Here is a 20,927-nt window from a genome sequence, read left to right as displayed (position 1 = left end):
GTACGGCTCCTAAAGCCAAAGCTACTTACCCCTTACAGAACATGCTTGCTGACTCTTGTTCTACTGGAGAGACTCTGAAGGGTTAAGAGAAGAAATGTGGAGGCTGCATTAGAGGGAGGAAGGCAAGAGGCAGGAAGACCTTTCTGGTTTTGTGAGAACAGGGACACAGGTGTGAAGATGGGGCTTGCCCTCAAGAAGCTCATAGTCTAATTGGGGGGAAAAAGCCGGTTTACAAAGTTGACTTGTTCAGTGATGGGTTAGACATTCAGGGAAGGAAGAGACCTGAAAGGACTGAGTCCTCAGGAAAGACTTCATAGAGGGCTGGGATTTGGGATGGGATGGATCAGATTGACACAGGATATGGAAGAATGCACCTCCTTCTCAGGAGGCCTTCTCAGCCACACCTTACCCATGAGGGTAAGACAGCGAAAGCAGTTAGATCTGTGCCTGGCATACGGTAAGATTTCCACTACTCTTGTAGTAATGTAAATTCCACAAGAGCAGGAGTTGTATCTGTTTTGTTCGCTGTAGTAACACCTATGCTTAGAACTCAGTAGCCGCTTCAGTAAATATTTATGGAATGAATAAATCACTGTAACTCTCAATAATGCTTTTTAGCTATTTAATTTGTACTGTGGAAATCAAAGAGCTGGACCTCTCACACTGGTCTGTCAATTCATTTATTACACTAAAGAGTAATTTATTTATTTATATATTTATTTATTCATTAAGTTTTTTTTTTTTTTTTTTTTACTTTTAAAGCAGTGGCTATTTTTACTGTTTATTGCTAGAGATAGTCATGTGGTAAGTGGTGGTAAGTCAGAGGTACTGGCAAGAAAGGAAAAAGAGGAGAAGAAAACAATGTTAATAATCCTAAAGATAGCCACTCAAAAATAATTCATTAACTTACTTAAAAAATATTTATTAAACTGCACCTGTGTTCTGGAGGTCCAAGGGTGAGCAAAATAGACACAGTTGCTGCCTAAGAGGGGCTGATTGACACTGAAACTGGTAATTACAAATGTAAAGTGTGTAACTTACAGACATGCAAGTGCCGTGGAAACTTAAACAAGGACATTTAACCTAGTGTGGGACACCAGAGGGTGTTTCCCTGAGGAAGTGACAAGTCCTGATTATTGGTTGCTGTGTGACAAAATACTCCCAAACTTAGTGTCTTAAAACAATTTATTGCCTCTCACCGGTCTGGGCTACCAGGTTCATCTGGACAGTTCTCAGTTGGGATCTCCTATGAGTTGCAGTTAGATACTGACTGGGGCTGAAATCCTTTGCAAGCTTGACTGGCTGTCATCCAAGGTGGCTTCTTCACGTACATGCCTGGTGCCTCCCTGTTGCAACGTGACCTCTCTTTCTAGCAAATAGCCTTACTTCCTAGATAACAGCTCAGAGCTCCAAGAGATAGGAAGAGGAAGCTGCCAGGCCAGGTAAGGGCTATACCTCAAATGGGCACAGCATCATTTCTGCCACACTCTATTGATCAAAACATCACAAGTCCTGCCCAGATTCAAGGGAGTGGAAAAATAAAGTTAGCTCTTGATGGAGGAGTAACAAGATCTCATTGCAGAAAAGCATGTGGGGTAGAATTTGTTGTGGCCATCTTTAGAGAATACAAGTCTGTCACTTGATGTTAGGTTGAAGGATAATTTGGCATTAGATAGGCAAAAGAGAGAGAGGGAGTAACCCCTCCAGCAATGTGGACAGGACTGGAAGTCAAAAAGGTAAATCTCGGTGGGACTGAAAGACCGGAGCGACTGAGTGGAGGAAGAAGAGGAAGACAGGAAAACGCTGGGTCACATAGAGAAGAGTAGAGGTTTTTAGGGTATGATTAGAAGGCTAAATGCATATTTCTATCAGAAAGGAAGGGGAATAGCTGCGTAAGTTCCAAACAGAGGTAATGGAAAGCACTAAATAGTGAAAATCAGAATTCCTATAATGGGAAAGACAGGTTAGCCTAGAGAAGGACTTGGGGTGGAGTGGGTATGGGTCAGGGAAATCTTGCCCCAAATCACGTAGTTCATATGAGACTATTGGGAGTTGAACCAGAACTGACTCTAGAGCTTAGACCCTTTCCACTATATTGCTCACCACACTGCCTATGGAAAGTCATATAATAAATTTGAAAATCTCTTGCTAATCAAAAAGTAATTTACTCTTTCTAATTTGTTCCTAGCCATTCAGGCAAATACCTTCTAAATTTCTTAAGCTCAACTCAAAGGGCACCTTCTTTTGAAGACTTTCCTAATGCATACAAAAGTGTCCATGTGATCTCATAATCTCTTGGCCTCGGTGTCCCCTTCTGTGAAAGGTTGGAGTTGGAAGGATGACTTCAAAGTTCCCTTCCTTGTCTAACAGTCTATGGTTCTAGGATGTGTGGGGTAACAGTGTTCCACAAGCTAGCAGTGATGGCCATCAATGGTTGTATGCTTCTAACCAGCCTATGAATACCTAAACAGAGAGCACAAAGAGTATATTTCTAGACATTTTGATTTAAAATAAGAAAGAAAGAATCACTTTGAAGGTATTTACTCTCTCTTTCTAGTATGATAACAGACTGAATTTTAAGCACTGGGTAAGGAAAGGAATATGAGTAATGCAATCTTAGATGAATAACTAACTGCTCTGCACCTTGGTGCCTCATCTATAAAATGGGAAACTTATGTTAAAAAAAACAAAATTTGAGTGAGTAAACTTGAAGATAAGTTTGGCTGTATTCAGCAATTCATGAATCAGGTGACATCCCATCTAGTAAATAGAAAGCTCTACAAAATGGAAGTCTTTTACAGGCAGAAGGGGTAGAAGCAAGGTCACCTTCCTTTGGGGGGAGGGCAGGAATCTATGGGGCAGATTACCTCAGTAGCGCTGATCAGGTAATTCCAGATTTACTGGTTAAAGGTCACATTCCTGGGAAAGGCGGAAAGTACTGAGGCTGAGGTTAGGTATAAGTCGATTTGCTGATGTGGGGCTCCGCACAAGTGACTCCATTTTGTGCCCATTATTTCTTTTTTTAGCACTTAGACTTTATTATGTTCATATGAAATTTTAGTAAAGAAAGAACTAAAAGTTTCACGATTTATTATGTATTTCTTTTTCATAACCTCTGGTGTAGAAGATGAAACTAAAAATCCCATGTTTCAAAATTAGAGAAGTAGTGAAACCCTATTGCACAATTCAAGAGGCTTAGGGCTTAACTGTAAACACAGGAAGAGAAACCCTGTTTGCAACTATTATAACTGATGTTTATCTCTAAAAGTCAATCAGTGCCTTACTGCATAAGGGCTAACATAATAAGTACCAAAATATAAAATGTAGACAAATTCATAGTCATTATCACTTCACAAGAGGTTAACCACAGAGTTGCTGTGAACTGCAAACCTCTTGACATACTTTAAAATAAAGGGCTATATTATGGTGATTAACATAACATAATAAAAAATAATAATAAAAAAATAAAGGGCTATATATACTAGTTTAATTTACATATATTAAGCAATGTGGATTGGTACTATTGATTTAAATGTAATGGTTAATGACCTAAGTGCTAAAAATGATTTTAATGAACCATAAAATCATGCAGTTTTAAACAGAAAAAGCACATCTATGAACCTTTGCAGGGACATGCAGAGCTGTTGCTAATTGCCTAATTTTACGTACTTGTAAGTAAGTAAGGGCAAAAAGCCCCTTGCATGGTGGTTTTGTTTTTCTGTTCATTTTTTGGGTACACATACAAAGGTGAATGTGACTGTTGAGCACATGAAATGTAATAGGGTGACTGAGAAACTTTATTTGATTATTATAAATTGAAATGGAAATAGTCGTATATGGCTGGTGTCTACCGTATTGGATAGCATCACTGTCAAGTTCTGTGCCAATTAGACCTTGGAGATCGAGCCTTTCTCAGAGATAGTGAGTTAGTGCTCATGAAGGGTATTTTCTGCCCAGCCCTGAGGCTGGACCTGTACTCCTCGGCCAGTCCTCAAAACCTCTGGGAGTTGGGAGCCTGAAGCCTTTTTTTGAAGCTGACTGGAGGAATTCTGAAGTCCATAGGCATTCAGTAGGTATTACATAATCCAAGCCTGGGAAGCACAAACACAGTAATTTTGGGGTTTAATAAAAGGGCAGAGCCTCCCTGGGTCCTTCCCCCTTGCGCTTCTTAGCCTGACAGACCATCAGCGCTTTCAAAGTTTGTGAAAGGACTCATGCATTTGTGACTTTTAGATTGATTATGATGTAGGCCCAGACACAGAATCCTAGTCTCTCTGCTTACTATTTTAGGTCAACATTTTACAGAGATTTGCCAGGACTGTCTTTTCACAACTGTTCTCAAAGGCTTTTCTGTATGAGTAAAAGCTGTTGACCTTAATTCCCCTTATCAAGGGTTCCACCCTGCTCTGTGTAGGTTCTAGCACTAAAGCTGGTAGTGATGTGTACTCTTGACAGTGGAACTTCTGTGTAGGTGTTGTCCACCTTGGGGCATGTCTACATAGAAGAGATGTAAAGATGGGGAAATCATTGGGCAGATTCATGTACTATAGAATACAGTGAACCACGTGTCAATATTGTGCTGTTTCTTCTCTTCCAGGAAATTAAGGATTGCATGGCATTGCTTTGACAAGCACTTCCTATTATCTTTACAGAGATCTCAATGAAGAATGATCTCAAAGGAGCATTTGTCTTCCCACATCTCTGCTAATGGCCAGTAGCTACTAGCAAATGCTCTTAATGACTGAAAAAACATCAACTATCCTTGTGGTTGGCCTGCTCTAGGCAGTCGAATGAAGGTTTCTTTCAGTTGTTTCCAGAACTCAGTTGCTGAAGCGCACCTCTCTTTGTTGGGTGAATGAATGTTCATGAAGCCCTTTCCTGAACCAGCTGAGGAGCCTTAGGCCTCTTGGAGCCTGTGACATGGAAGCTTTGGAAGTGGATGATATCAGCCCAGCCTTGGAAGTTACTGAGGATTTCTTTAGTACTTTTGATACTAAGCTAGAAAAGGCTGTGCAGCAAGCTGAGGTTTATGGGATTCAGGAAGTCCCTGAATTGGTGGGGCACGAGGTCCTCACTAACATAACAGACAATGGTGCTATCAGAAATGTTGCCTCCCTGGGCAAGGAGGGCCTGATTTGGGACCACTGTAAGAGCAGGCTCTTAGAAACCAAAGCTCAAAATGTCTTCCCTGCCAAAGAACAGTTTATGGTTCAGAAGGGGACAGCCCCAGATAATCTTTCGTGGATGGAACAAAAGGAAGCATCGACCTTTAATTTTTTCAAAATCTGTCCACGTCGGAGGGACAGGCCTCGCTCCGTCAATGACTTATTGGATGAGACCTCTACTTTCAAGCCAGGCCATGCTCGGTCAAGGTCAGATATTACCCAGGTGGACTGGAGGCTAGTCCTCCAAACCATGCCTCTGCAGCAGCAACCGTGTCTTCGGGGCCCTCATTTCACCAGGCCAGCTTTTCTGTCATCCTCACCAAATAAGGTCGAAGATGCTCAAGGGAATACTGGTATGTTTTTATATCTGACTGCTATTGAACAATCGTTGACTTTCCTTTGTCTGTCTTACATTTACCTCAGGGGAAGTGTACTCTCCAGTGTCCCTGTCCGGTTTTGCTTACTTAAGCTCCCTCTTCCATTTGCTTTCACGCTTTACCTGAAGCCTCAGCCTTGGTGTCTTCATAAGAAGTGCTGAGTGAAAAGTTGACTGTGGTTAATTCTCCCTTTCTAATCTTGTGTGTAAGAATCTGCATAGTCTCATAATTCATGTAGTATTTGCCTTTGTACAGAGTTTGATACTGCTTGTTCACATCAGTAGATGTTCATCTGATCACACACTGGGCATAGCCTTGTGCTAGGAAGCATTTAAAGATGTATAAAGACACCATCCTTGGCTTAAAGAACTTCTCACTTAAGCCGAGGGGATCAGACACTAACAAACACTCAAGAAGGCACCAGAAGTGAGAGGAAGTAGAAGTCAACTGAAATATTTGTGAGGGGGCTTTTGTTTTACTTTATATTGTTGGAATTTATTTCAATGGGCAGGTGACAGTGACTGAGAGGACAGAGGAAGAAGACACTGTGCTGGATTTGTTAGGAAGGGCTTATGAGAGTTCATGGAGTTTCAGCTGGACCGGGAAAGACACTCAGATGCAGAAAGGGGGTCGCGGTAGAGGACACTCGGTCAGGATTACAGCTGGAACCAAGGTGAGGAGATGAGAGGTGCAGGGGGGAGCAGAGGATCCCATGGAGGCTAGTGGGAGGGAAAGGTGGGAGAGGTTGGTTCAGACCTCATGGTGTGGGGCCCTGAATTTCTCTTTTTCCTCATACTTCATGCACAGTACATGTGCACATGAATTCTGTGAGGTGTGACAAACCATGTCTTCATTTCCCACAGCATTTTCTTTTAGATATCTTAAACATTTAATAATATTACTATTATTAATTAAATTTGAAACTCATCGGGGCACCTGGGTGGCTCAGTCGGTTAAGCATCTGCCTTTGGCTTAGGTCATGATTTGGGGATCCTGGATCGAGCCCCGCCTCAGTCTCCCTACTCAGCAGGGGGTCTTCTTCTCCCTCTCCCCCTGTTCCTCCCCCCTACTCGTGCTTACTCTCTCTCTCTCTCTCACTCTTTTAAATAAGTAAATAAAATCTTTAAAAAAAATAAAAATAAAGGAATTTGAAACTCATCAATGAGAATCAAAGTGACACTTCCAATCACTCCTACTTTACTCTCGCATAGACTTTTATAAAAGGGCCTCACAGTAAGGATTTCTTAAATTGGCCTTCCTGAAGTGTGCTTTCTCATATTATGAACGGGTTTGTTAGTGGGAAGTGAACCATACATTCCCTCTCTCACTGATTTGTGATCAGCTGTTTACTATCTTCTGGTCACTGAGAAAGGGACTGTTTATTACCCATTGTTTTATCCTCAACATGGTGCTCTGAACATAGTTTATGCTCAAAAAAATTGTTTAAAATGTGAAATGAATGTAATTCTGATAAGCTGCTAAATTAACAACAATAACTTCTTTAGCCAGTTTTCGTCTTTCTAGAAAAAAAAAACCTCCACCCTCTTTTCTGAGGGCCTCGCGCCATCATCTAGCATTTCATACCTTGCACATCCTCTCTGTGAAGCTCTTTAGCAGCAGTGAAAAATGAAGATTTGCTTTCATCTCAAAGGCTGCCCTGCACTAGCCTTGTGATAAGAGAAAATCAAACAGATATGGCTTATAAAGTGGCCCCTTGTGTTGGCAGCATGTTGCCCTGGCCTTGGAGGGGTATCCAGATACCTCTGAGACTCCCGGGTTGCCTAGGTACAGTTAGGATTCCCCTTTCTGGAAGAATCTGACTGCTGCTTGGTGAGCACAAAGCCTCGTGCGATAATTAGGCTTTGCCATTTAGTCTTTCTGAAGGCAATCATTTGAAGTAATTTTGAAGTAATTTTTTTTTTTAAGATTTTTTTTTTTTTAATTATTTATTTGTCAGAGAGAGAGATAGGGAAAGCAGGAACACAAGCGGGGATGGGGGAGAGGGAGAAGCAGGCTTCCTGCCGAGCAGGGAGCCCGATGTGGGACTCAATCCCAGGACCCTGGGATCATGACCTGAGCCGAAGGCAGAAGCTTAACGACTGAGCCACCCAGGCTCCCAATTTTGAAGTAATTTTGAAGTAATTCTGCATCACTCCTCAACTCTTCCCAGTTCCCTGATAGTGTTTCTTTAAAAAAGATTATTGCTTTGGATTTGAAGGTCATTTCTTTCCTAGCTTCTTGCTCGGGATGTATGAGAGCAGAATACATCAAACAGACTAACAGCCTACTTGTCACTATCAGAGCCAACACCCGAGCACCCAGTGTGTTTGCCCTCCGGGTGAGAGAGCCCAGGCGGGAAGAGGAGGGGAAAATGGTGGCAGTAACAAACACTGTGCACTGACTATTTTAAGTTCCTTACAAGTAGTAGCTTATTTAATTCATATAATACTCCCGTGATGTAGATATTTTTACTGACCCCATTTTGGGGATGGTGAAACCTGAGGCACAGAGAGCTTAAGTAATATGCTTAGAGTCCCATAGCTGGTACTAAGTGGATCCTTGATTTGAACTTGGGCAGTCTCTCTCCAGAGTCCATGCTCTTAACCACTAAGCTGGAGCTGTACCCTTACCTTGGAAGCCAATAGTTCTCAGTCTCCAGAACCCTCTACTTTGAAAGCCTTATTAGTAATCAGGCCCTGTGGGTGTAGAGGGTGAGAAGTGGTGTGGATGAGACAGACCTGGATGATGTTCATCGAACTAAAATTAATCCCTCAGGAGATCACCAAGCCTGGAAAAACTGAGACACACAAAGCGGCCTAGCTAAACAAGGATTGTTTTTTGCATTTAACATATTCACTAAAATACATGGACAGTGCTGAGCTGGCCACCGTTCTTTAGGGGACTAGTGAGCCCGCAAAAGGAGGACTGTAACTTTGCCCTTCATACCCTTGAATGCTGGCTGTACAGAAGAGCTTAAGTGAACTGACACCGTGGATTTGTTACTATGGAAAGAGGGCTTTGGGGTTTTGTTCCATCTTTCAGCTGCCTTTCTCAGTCTTACTTAGAAGCCTATGAATGAATGTATTCTATAAGTTTTATTGCCTCAGGCAGAGATAGACCCAGGACAGGCTTCTTACAAGGGAATGTTGCCAGTGCTAGGTAGATGAAGGGTAGAGTCAGTGGGTCCTACCAGGCTGATGGAGTGTGGCTTGAACCCAACCCAGTTAAGACTGTCTGCACTATCTGAGCGTGGGATAGTGATGTTGAAGAGGTTAGGTCACGAATCACTGGGAAGCACTAGATCTAAGGCAAGACGGAAACAGAGACAGGTTTTTTCTCCCCCAGCTTTACTGAAGTATAATTGACAAAGTTGGAAGGCATTTAAAGTGTATGTTGTAATGATTTGATATACATGTATGTTGTGGAAGGATTCCCCCTGTCTAGTTAGTTCGCACATCCATCACTTCACATCAGAGGCAGTTGTTTCTAAAAATTCTCAAGACAGGTAGTGGAGACAAAGCTTCCTCATGGCCAGCTCTTTTCCTTCCTGCCATGCCCTGGGCAGCCTGTAGCAAGGTGTGACAGGGAGCTAGCCCTGGGGGAAGTTCCTAAACTTAGCTCCTGCCAGAACAGATCATTGCTAGTCCTGGCACTAGTCTGAGTTCTGTACAGACATGCTCTTGACCAACCCTTTCCCCTTTATATCACTGTCATCCTGTTCTTGTTCAGTGAGTAATAATACAGCCATAGGCAGCCTGGAATTTCCCATGAGATTGGAAGAGAGGGTCCTAACATCATAGAATTATAATCCAAATGTAAGTATGAATTAAGGTAAGAATATAGAAAGTCATATGAACATGTGGATGCTAGCTATGTTATCAATATGAAAAACAGATCGCACATACAGACATACTTACACCTATAAACGTATACACGTGATAGAGGAAGGTGGGGGTGTGTGGAAAGAACACTCAATTAGGACTCACCGTGTGGGTTTGGAAAAATGACTCGTCTGTTGCTTTTGATTTAAAAACCTAGTGAAGCAGGTTAAATTGTCTCTAAGATCCTCCCAAATCTAAAATTGTATCATTTTAGGATATATTTGAACTGACCCTGCTTCTTGGTTGTATGGGAGCTAATTAACTATAGTCAGATCGGTAAATTGGTAATGGAAAGTCGTCATGGAAATATGGGTATGGTTGAAGAACTTCTGTGTGCCTTGTAACCTACTCTACTTTTGGGTGAACTGCTGTCGTTGCAATTTTTAAAATCTTTTTTCTTTTCTTTTTTTTTTTTTTAAAGAAATCCTTTGCATTAGCTGTGGAGCTCTGAAACTCAATGGACTGCCGAACCTGACTTCCTTTTCCCTCCCTGACTGTGTTCACATTTTCATGTGCTTGGCAAGGGCAGTGGTCAACTAGCTTTTGTTTCAGTTGGTTTCACTCTCTAGTGACCTGGTACCATTTCTATGCCTCTATCTTCTTGTTCTAAGTACTTTAGGAGAAGGTCTCAAGCAGAGATTTTCTTTAGAGCTAGAAAGACCATGGCAGTATGGTTTCTTTATCTTGAGTTTTATGTTACTCTCTTTCCATTCCCTTTTTCCCCATCTTTCACTTAAAAAAAAAAAAAAAAGCCAAATTTGGGACTTATACTAAAATGACTGCTTTTTCAATTATGATGTTTCTGAAAAGCCTTGGAGCCAATAGAGGTGGGAATATTCCTGCAGGCTTAGAACAAGTGAGGTCACCAGGACATGGTCTCTTGCTGAATTTATGATTCACCCTTCAGCAAGATTAGTCAGTACAAAGAAGTTGCTAAAATAGGTTACAAAGTTGATTTTATATGGTTGTATAGTTTCCACTGGTTACATTATTGAATGTTGGTCTGTGGCAGCTATTGGAAAGCCAACACTCCTTATCAACAGCTGATATCCTGATTCTAACATTTCTATGTGAGAACTCTGAAAATGAAGTTTCTGATGTTTTTTTGATTGCTCTGTTAATATAGTTTATCTTTCTTGGCTAAGGAGAACTATAGTTACTAATTTCACAAACTGCTAGAGTTACCTTCTTAAAACACAAATCTGTTCATACTGTGTTCTCAAAAACGAATCACGGTTCCCCATTCTTTACAAAATCAAGTGTTAAGTTTTATAAAGCATGCAGGTATCTTCCCAGACTTATCACTCGCACCTTCTATCACCCCACCTATGTGCCATTTTTTAATATGCCATGTCCTTTCAAGTTCCTGAGCCTTTGCTCATGCTTTCTCTTCTTCCAGAATACGTTCCCGGCCTTTTTCACTTTTCAGAATCCACCATTATCTTTCAAGGACTGATCCAAATGCCATGTCCTCCTTGAGACCTTTCTATATTTTTTTCAATTAAAATTCTTTTTTTTTTTTACTTCACTGTATGTTTTCACAGCATATTTAATTCTGTGAATTATAGGTAATTGCTTATATATCCATCTTCTGCATTAGGTTGGAAGTTTTTTGATGCTATAAACCATATCATAGAAAACTTTGTATTGTACCAAGTATGATCTTATGCGAAGTGTCAGGTTGAATTTTATGTGTTGGTACTCGGAACATCAGGACAATACCATTTTGTTTTGTTTTGTTTTGTTTTGTTTTCCAAAACAGAAATGGCCTCTCTTTCTGTTTTCCTTCCCTATAACTTAAGTTGAATGGAGTTTGTTATTAATACTATCAATAAGAGCTGTCATTCAATGAGAGTTAACTTTACATTCAGCCCTGTGCTAAGATGTGTCTATTATTTAATATTCATAATAGTTTAGTATGATAGATGATATTGTTCTGACTTTACAAATGAGGAAACTGAGTCTTGGAGAAGTTGACCTCACCCAAGGCCATGCAGTAGGATGTGGTAGGACATTAGAGGCCGTGCGTAATCACTCAATAATGCTATCTCTCAAGCCTGTGGAAGTTTAGGTCATTCCCTCCACCACAAATAAACACAATATGATCTAGATTCCAGGTTTGGAGGTTAGAGTTCTCCTCTCATCTTGCACACTGTGTGGTATAATCTTGGCCAAGTCATTTTGCTTCCTGGGATCTCTTTCCAAATCTGTTAAATTAGTTACGAATATTTTCAGAAGCAGTTACCAGCATCCCCAACCACAGGTGGCATAAATAATAAGGCCATTTATCATCTTCTGTTTTCATCCGTCTCACAGGTGGGTGTGCAGCACTTAGTGAATATCAAGCACTATATGCAGTAAACACTTCAGAAGTCCAGAAATAGGTGGTCCGAGGCTCATCAAAGATCCAGGCACTTTCCGTCTTTCTGCTTTGCTTCTCAGTATACTGGTAATGTCTCTTCTTTCCCTTCATTGGTACAAGATAGCTACAGTAGTCCCAAGAGTCATTTTCTTATATATCAGTAGCCAAATTCAGGAAGGAAAAGCAGAGCACCTCCTCTGGGTCTCTTTCCCAGTGGCCCCTAATAGCACCCCTTCGGTAGCTAGAGTCACATGCTCACCCCTAAAGCAATGTCTGGCAAAGGAAAATAGCATTTCTGTGATTGGATTAAACAAATCTTGTTTCTTTCCATGGGGCAAGGGAGAGGACATCTCCTCTGAGCATCTGCCACCATACCTGAACAAGATTAGGGTTCTGTTGGTAAAGCAGTGGGAGGACTAGTTAATGACATGAGCAACAGACAAGTTCTACCTCAGATGGGGCTGGGCCAAAGAGATTTCTAGTCCCTTCTAACTCTAAGTTTCTATGACTCTAGTATGTTACCCAAAGATACTATACTGAAATGCCATTTACCTTAAAATCTGCTGGCTTAAGTATGGGAGATTCTTTTATACTTAATTCCTATAGATTAGGGAAACAGAGTGAAAAGCCCACCATGGCAATGACTGAGCATAGCTTGAAAGTTGGTTTGGAATTGTTTTCTGGGTCACAAAGTTCTTAAAGACTAGGGATTACCCTTGTCACAGAAGGCAGAAAGCCTCTGCATTTAAGAAGTTGGGTCTGTGATCTCCTAGTGGGGTTCACACTTAGAAGTGAAATTGACCAGGACTGTATGGACTAATGCTCTATCACTGTTGCCCATAGCAAAGAACTTAGATGGAAGAGATCCCGAAGTTGGTATGTCTGTCTAGCTAATATGTAGCCAGATATGTTACAGGTCTATTTCTACTAGAGCCTGCACAGATGATATGTCTTTTCCCCTAGGTTTATTTTGAAGGGAGAGCAAATGGGATAGTCTCCTTTACCCATAAAGAAAGGTCTCCAAAGTAGCTCTCAGAAAAGACATTACTTGAGCCTACTTCATTTCTACCAGAACTAGTTTGTTAACAAGTATCTGGGAGCCATCACTGAGTGTTGGCCTGTGGAGCATATTTCAGATGTTCAAGACACAGCCTGTCTTTGGTTCCTATAGTATTATTCTCTTCATATTCTTTGCTATGGACTTTTGTGGTAGTGTCATGATTAATGTGGATCCTGTTAATGTCACTTCTCTTGTGTGCCTCTAATGAGGAGAACAAAAACCTAAAATTATTTAAAACTTTTCCCCCTAGTTTCTGGCTTAAATACAGTTGAATACTATAACATGAAACAGACTTGAAAGACTGCGTTTTATTAACTAGGAATATAAAGAAAAGAGACATGATTGTAATCTAGAATGTTAGAGAGGTCTTCATTGAGGAAAGGATGCTTCAGTGAGCTTAGAGGGTTGAGCACAAGACCAAGGTGGAGGTGAACATAGCATGTGTGTGGGATGCCTGGGAGGCTAAGCCGGACAGGGCTGTATTTTTGAGTTGTAGTCTGAGGTCATGGAGGACCTTCAAAGCCAAACAAATAGACTTAATGTGATATGTTTAGCAAAGAAGCACTTGAAAATTACTTGAAAGTCAAAATTAAAAGGGTATTTTATAAAAAGTATGTAAGTCGACAGGGTTGAGGGGTAGTGGAGGTAGCTACCAGGGAACCACCTCTCCTGTAGCTTTTGTGTCTGTGTAAAGGGGTATCAGTTAGACTCACACTCTTGGCCTCTTTCCTTCCCTTTGCACACTCCACCCCCAGGGAGGAGCAACTTAGGGCAAGTTTAGGAGAGGAACTGGATGTGTATAACTCAGCCTCTCTCACAGGAAGCACTAATTCTAGTCTGTTCCTCCATCCATCAGCCTTTCATGGGCAGTCCCCCAGGAGGGGAAGCCTGTGGTGATCAGTACTGCTTGTGACTCAGAGGTAAGTATGTATAGTCCTAGGGGTAGGAGGACCCCTAAGCTGCGTCCTCCAACTGGCTGATGTTTTGATCTCCATGTGTCTGACAATGTCCGTCAATCTCAGTTGGTTTAAAACTTGGGTGAGTAAAGGGATGCTATTTATTGGTTCCCCTCAGTGTCCCCCCCCCCCCCAGAATATAGGATGGATTAACAGATGGAAAGAATGGAAGGGATTGAAACCAATTAGAAGACTCTGCCAGTTATCATGCTGTGAAGTGATAAGATCTAAACTTAGGGTGACCGTGGCCAAAGAGAAAAGTGGGACTTGTGAAAAGAAAAAGAAGGGCTCTGATTGGGCCATAGATCTATTGACAGAATCTGTGTCTGATTCATTTGGTGTCCACAGATTCTAGCAGAGTCCTTTGTGCATTCATTCAACAAATATTTATGGAGACAGCCACTGAGTATACAGGGGTGAGAGAGACATCCAGGTCCCTGCCCTCGAGAAGGAGAGAGTTCTTTGGAGGAAATAAAGCAAGGTGTAAGATAGAGAGGGGGCTCTTGAAGGTGGTAAAGGATGGCCTCACTGAGGATGGCACCTTTGAGGGGAAAAACTAAGGGAGGCACGTAAGTCAGTGGGGCTGGGGAGAGAAGTTCCAAATGGAGAATATAGCAACCTCCGAGTTCCTGAGGCTAGAATGCACTCAACTTGCTCACAGAACATAAAAGAATGTGGCTGGAATGAGAGAAGGAATGTGAGATGAGGTCAGAGCAGTGGTCAGAAGCCAGATTGTGTGGAACAGGACATGGAGGCAATGTCAGAATTTGGCCTCCGAAGGAAGGAGACAGATTGAGCCGGACGAGAGGTAGGATCAAGTGAATCCTTTTTTAATAGACACAACAAACCTTAGGGTATTGGAAGACAGGAGGAAAAGAGATTAGTGGAGGGATAATATTAAGATGTTGCAGAGGAAGAGATTCTGAAGAAGTGGGAAGGAATTAGGCACAGAGCAGAGGTGGTAGGGTTAGCTTTAATAGGGAGGCAGGGAGATTCTTTTGAGACCAGACGACCAAAATAAGAAACATCTGTTGAATACTCATGATGTATCAGGCATTGTTCTAAGAGCTACTCATTTCTTTCTCACAAGAGTACAGTGAGGAGGTGCTATTATTATAGCCCATCTTAAAGATGACAAAACTGAGGCTCAGGTTAAGTAATTTGCCATGGTCACACAGCCAGTAAGGGCAGAACTGTGATTTCAGTTTAGGTTCATTGGCTCCAGCACCTATGGCCTTAACCACTGTGCTCTGGAGCACTTGTGCGGGACATTGGTTATGCAACGTTGGCATGAAGCCAAGCATAGTATATGTAAAGGAGCTCTCTGCAGTGCACAAAATGAGACAGTGGAATTAGGTGTTTGGCAAGAGTAAAGAAGTATGGAAAAACTGCTGTGGGGATTGTGTCTGGGATCCACTGAAATGAATAAAAGAATGAATTGTCAGGACTAAAGATATGATAGAAATTGAGCAACATGAGTCCCTGTTTAGTGCTATGGTCTGAATATTTGTGTCACTCCCAAATTTCATAAGTTGGGCTGTCTCCTAAATTGATGATATTAGGAGATGTGGCCTTTGGGAGGTGCATGGGTCATGAGGGTGGAGCCTTCATGAATGGTATTAGTGCTCTTATTTACAAGAGACCCAAAAGAGCCCCCTAGCCCCTTCCACCACAGAAAAAATGTAATATATCTGCCAAACTTTGAAAGGCAGTCCTTTCAGGCTTGTCTTAGATGGTGTTACACTGAAGTGTATGGCTGTTCTCCATTCATTCTCCACTTTGGCTTCCTTTCACATTTATTAATCTTGTAATAAGAATTTAAATGTGTGCTTTTGATTTGCCAGGATAACTTTGATTTGGAATACTGGCACCACATTGGGCTTTTGAATTCTTTGAAAACATCAAAATGTTGCTCTTTGTCTTTCATTCTAACCATTGCCCAATCTTCGGAATCCTATTCTTGTGACTTCATTCATTGTGCTGACTCAGGCAGTCCAGATTTTCTTGGTAAACTAGGTTACCTAAATGTTTCTTTCATTTATTGTGATCTGGGATATGGTGGTTTTTAAAAAGATAAAATTACATAAAGTAATAAAAATGAAAGTATGTAACCATTTAATAATTATGTAATTACATAAGTAAATATAATATACCTCTAATTATTATTTATATTATGACATATATATCATGTCTGAGGGCTTCATATCAAATAGTATATAGTCTGGACAGGAGGATTGTGGGTGCTGGGATATGGAGGCAGAAAGTTTTTGCTCTTGCCTTTTACATTTTTTTCTGATTTTTTGAATAATTTTATTACATAATTTAATACATATGTGATAAATGTGAAATAGTATCTGAAATCTGAGTCATCAGAGTAGTGTAGCCGTAGAGCCTTGGGGGTTCAGAGGAAGACAGTTGTTTTCAGCTAGAGGGGAGGAAGAAGGTCTTCAAGAATAGGTAAGATTTTGGGTTGCCTGGGTGACTCAGTGGGTTAAGCGTCTGCCTTTGACTTAGGTCATGATCCCAGGGTCCTGGGATCAAGTCCCACGTGGGCTCCCTGCTGGGGGGGAAGCCTGCTTCTCCCTCTGCCTGCCACTCCCTCTGCTTGTGTGCATGTGCTGTCCCTCGCTCGCTCTCTGACAAATAAATAAATAAAATCTAAAAAAAAAAAAAAAGAATAGGTAGGATTTTGTACTAGCCCTCGTGTGAGGAAAACACGCATAAGCAGAGGTTAGGGGAGCTCTAGACAGGGAGGTCAGTGAGAGAACATGCACGAAGGTTGGGAGGGGTGAGTGGTAGAAACAGTATCAAGTTACCTGACTGGAATATGGGGGAGTGGAGAAAAGTGCCTGCATTGTGTGAAAGGTCGCTGGGGAAAGTCATAATGGAGGGATCAGACTAACATCTTCTGAACCCCCAATCAATCTTAATACCCCTAGAAGTGGGACAACCACCTGTGACGTATTCTTGTCAAAAAAAAAAAATCTAAATGAACCTCAAGATCTAAATAGCAGTTGACAGAAAACATGGGAAACAGAGGAACATTTAAACAACACCATGAGGATACACTCGGCCAAGTCCAGAATGTGAGAATGTCTACAGGACAAATGAACTCATTTTTTCAATAAATATGTGGCATGAAAAAGAGAAAGGAGAAAGAACTGTTATAGATTTAAAGAGATTTAAATGATGTATCAGCCAAATCAATGTGTGAACCTAAGTTGAACAAACTATCTGTATAAAGAAATTTTTTGAGACAATGTGGGAAAATCAGATACGGACTAGGTATTAGATGAGGATTATTCATGTTGTTGGGTGTGAAAATGGGGTGTGTGTGTGTGTGTGTGTGTGTGTATTGAAGTTTTATCTGTCAGATTAGAGATTCCCCTGAAGTATTTACAGTAGAAATGATAAAGTGTTAGCAATCTGCTTTCAAATATTGCAGCCAAAACAACCGACAAAAAGCCAGAGTTGGAGAGGGGCGGGAGATAGAGAACAAGAATAGCAGAAACTTGATTTTCGAAGCTGAGGGATAGATCCCTGGGTGTTTATTTTCTCTTCTACATGCTTTGGAGTGTGTTTAAAATTTTCCATAATAAAATGTCTTAAGGAGTTTGAACTTTACTGGGTGGGAGGGGTGGTGCATGACCCAGGTAACAGTGTGGGAGATGACCAGGAGGAAGGCGGACTAGAGGTGGGAGCTCATTTAAAACCTGGATTAGGTCTTAAAGGTACAACTTTCCAGTTATAAAATAAAAAGCCATGGGGTTGTAATGTACGGCATGGCAACTCTAGTTAATACTGTATTGCATATTTGAAAGTTGCTAAGAGAATATGTCTTAAAAATTCTCATCACAAGAAAAAAATGTTCTGTAATTTTGTATGCTGGCGGATGTTAATTAGACTTACTGTGGTGATCGGTTTATAATATATGCAAATATCCAGATCATTATGTCTGAATTGTACATCTGAAACTAATATAATGTTATATGTCAATTATGCCACAATAAAAAATAAAAAAAATAAAAAAAACCTTGATTAGGGTGGTGGCCATGAGAAAGGAAACTTTTCCGAGAATAGGTAGAGGAAATAAGAGCAAAAGAGGAACTCTGGCAGGTTGGCGGTACAGAAGTGAATCAGGCGCGTGATGGGGAAAATTCCCTTCTTCCTCTTCAGTAACTAGCAATCATTGTCCTTAAACCGCTGCACTGGTGCTGCAGGTTGAAGAGAAGAGGAAGAAGGGGTCTTCACTGCAGAGGAACTGAACCAGGTCTTCATACTAGCCGAAGTGGAAAGCAATGGGGAAATGAAGAATTCAGGAGTTGGGTTTTGGGGGTTTTTTCCCCTCTTTTTCACAAGGAATTACTTGTGGTTTCAGTATGAAATTTTTGGGTACAGTGATTTATTTTGAGCATCCTTTACTAATTTATTGAGGAAATGGTGATAATTCTTGTCAATGATCCCATCTGAATCATTTATGATATTAGTTAAAATAGATTTTATATTACTCATTTGTGAAATTGAACACTTTACAATAATGTGTGGGAGGTTAATTAAATGAGTTGAAATGATATGGTCTCGGGAAATAAAAGTTGAACTATAAGTTAATGAAAGCTTAGATTTAAATATATACCTTCTGATTTGTCTGTAGCATAAATATTAAAAATAAACTTCATATAGAAACAGAAAGTAGCAGTTGTTTGAGACTAAAGAGAAATGGTCAAAAAAAAAAAAAAAAAAAAAAGAAATGGTCGTCCTTTAGCCCTCTACAACTCAAAAACCATCAATACTTCACACAGGAAATATTAGTAAGGTCTGATATAAACAGACCCTCCAGAGAGGAATACGCACCCCAGAGGATAGCTTTCTGATCATGTTTGCTCTCTACTTGATTGTTCTTTTTCAAGAAATTAACGCTACAAACTGCAGCCTATAAATATGGGCCATTTCCTATGATCAACACCAATCTCTTCTGTCTCAGTTTAATGTACCTATTTAGAGAGGGCTGAGCCAGGTGGTTGAAAAATCTGGAAACACAATGCATTCTCTACCCTTACTCTGCATCAAGAAGGTGAAGGGACTTTTGAGACACCCAGGCAGGACTTCTAACTCGGTCCACCCGGGCTGGCATCTACCACCCTAGCTTGGACAGTCAGAAAGAGGTGAGTTTTTAATCAGGTTTGCTGCTGGCTTGGGCCCAATTAAAGTAGAATTTCTAATTCGTGCTTGCTATTGTAAAAAGCTCTCAGGGAGGAAAGAAAAGAAGAGAAAAATTTCTAGCTAAAAGCAAGAAAGGTAGTTTTTATTTTACTCAGGGATGCGTAGCTGAGCCATTGGGTCACAGGACAGATGGGGATGGAGGGACACATGGTTATGAGTCTTATTATGGAAAAGATTCAACTACCATCAGCGCTTGATGGAAATGAGAGGGGGAGAGGTAGCAGCAGCGTCTCTAACAGCACTATCTCCCTTATTGCATTATCAGAAAAGACAGATAACTGAGAATAGGCATCCATTATCTCTCTCTACAAAGGGATTAGTGTAGGTTGCAAGAAATTAATGGCTTTTGAGTTATCACAGAAATACTAATGAATGTCAGGACTGGAGATGTAAAGCAGGTAAAATTGGCTTTTCTCTGCCTCATTTCTCTCCTTTTCTCTTTTGGTTTGCTATTTTAAGATCTAGATCTGTGTTACTTTTTTTTTTTTTTTTCCTTCAGCCAAGATCAGAAATCATACCCTTTGGGAGTGTGATTTGTCTTCTTTAGGGAATGACTCAATTAGTTTATGACTGTCTCCAATGTGTGCTAGCAAAGAAATTAAGAAACAGAATGAAATGAAAATTTCAGAAATGAAAATCTTTACCAGGGAGGGGTGCTGCCTCTTGCATGGATGTCCTTTTCACGCCTGATAAAAGTATCAGGAAGTCTCCCAAATGACAGTCTCCTTTTTTTTTTAAAGATTTTATTTATTTATTTATTTGACAGAGACAGAGATAGCGAGAGCAGGAACACAAGCAGCGGGAGTGGGAGAGGGAGAAGCAGGCTTCCCCCCGAGGAGGGAGCTTGATATGGGACTCGATCCCAGGACCCTGGGATCATGACCTGAGCCGAAGGCAGACGCTTAACGACTGAGCCACTCAGGCGCCCCGACAGTCTCCTTCTATTAAAGTACTAAACTTGCATACGTTACAGCTAAGCATTGATTAATGATGGCACAACCAGATAAACTCATGAAACAGGGGAAGGGAAAGAAATAATACCTACTATATGCTGGGCATTGTGCTGGGAGCTATATTTCTCATTCAACAAGTACTTTTTAAAAGCCTACTGTGTACTAGGCATTGCACTATGTGCTGTGATAATAAGGATGAAAAGACAGACCTCTCTTCTGTCCTCAGTAGAGCTTACAGTCCAATGGGGAGGACACACTTCTTTAAAAACTTCAAAATTTTTTTTTATTCAGATATTTAAATACACGATTATAATACAGCCTTATAAGAACCCATCAGAGAGGAATAATAGGGATACTTGTTACTGACCCAGGGCTGTGTGTTTGCAGGTGAGGGATTGGGAGAGTCAGGACAGACTCTGTTCCTGGAAGAAAGCATGGCTAAGTGAGGAAGGGTAAGTGTGTGGTAGCTGGGGGAAGCAGTGGGAAGGAACATTGTAAGCAGAAGGAACAGTATAAGCGCATCCAGGCTCAGAAGTGAGAGAGAACTGCTATCTAAGCAGAGACCTAAAACGAGCTAGTTGAGTCAAGCCTGGGGAAGTAGCTGTAAGACAGAAGGCTCATGAACTGGCCTTGAAGACTAATGGGGTGTCTGAGAAACAGGAGTTTATTGGCAGCAAACTTCATGTTCTGTTCTATCCTTTCCATTGACCCTTCTTGGCTTTCCTAACCCAAAGAAAGATGGAAGTATTGGCAAGGAGTTAGGTCATGTGACAGGAGGAATGTTCTCTCTCATGTATTTGGTACTCTGTAGAATGTTTCCTAGAAAACATGGAATCCTGGGGAAGTGCAGTTGTTTCATGGGCCCACGGGGGATGGTCCCAGTTATTCCAGTATTTCTGTTTTCTGCACAGACCTCTGCACGTCACACTGACATTGCAAACCACCCCACTCTG

General features: G+C 41.1%; 1 protein-coding gene across 2 annotated transcripts in view; it reads left to right on the top strand.

Annotated features, from left to right (window-relative positions):
- PLEKHM3 (pleckstrin homology domain containing M3) overlaps positions 1-20,927 on the top strand; it is a 181,040-nt gene that overhangs the window by 17,074 nt on the left and 143,039 nt on the right. Inside the window, exon 2 of one of the 2 annotated variants that reach the window (XM_045868108.3) lies at positions 4,653-5,518. In XM_045868108.3, coding sequence (XP_045724064.1) covers positions 4,921-5,518 — 598 coding nt within the window. In that variant the 5' untranslated portion in view covers positions 4,653-4,920. Of the gene's footprint in view, positions 1-4,597; positions 5,519-20,927 lie in introns of both variants that reach the window. The other variant, XM_045868106.3, reaches the window with a different exon arrangement.

Source organism: Mirounga angustirostris, unplaced genomic scaffold, assembly GCF_029215605.1.
Source record: "Mirounga angustirostris isolate CCGP_5_RB_7025 unplaced genomic scaffold, mMirAng1.0.hap1 SCAF_3, whole genome shotgun sequence".
Taxonomy (NCBI): domain Eukaryota; kingdom Metazoa; phylum Chordata; class Mammalia; order Carnivora; family Phocidae; genus Mirounga; species Mirounga angustirostris.
This window is presented reverse-complemented; position numbering and strand designations above follow the sequence as displayed.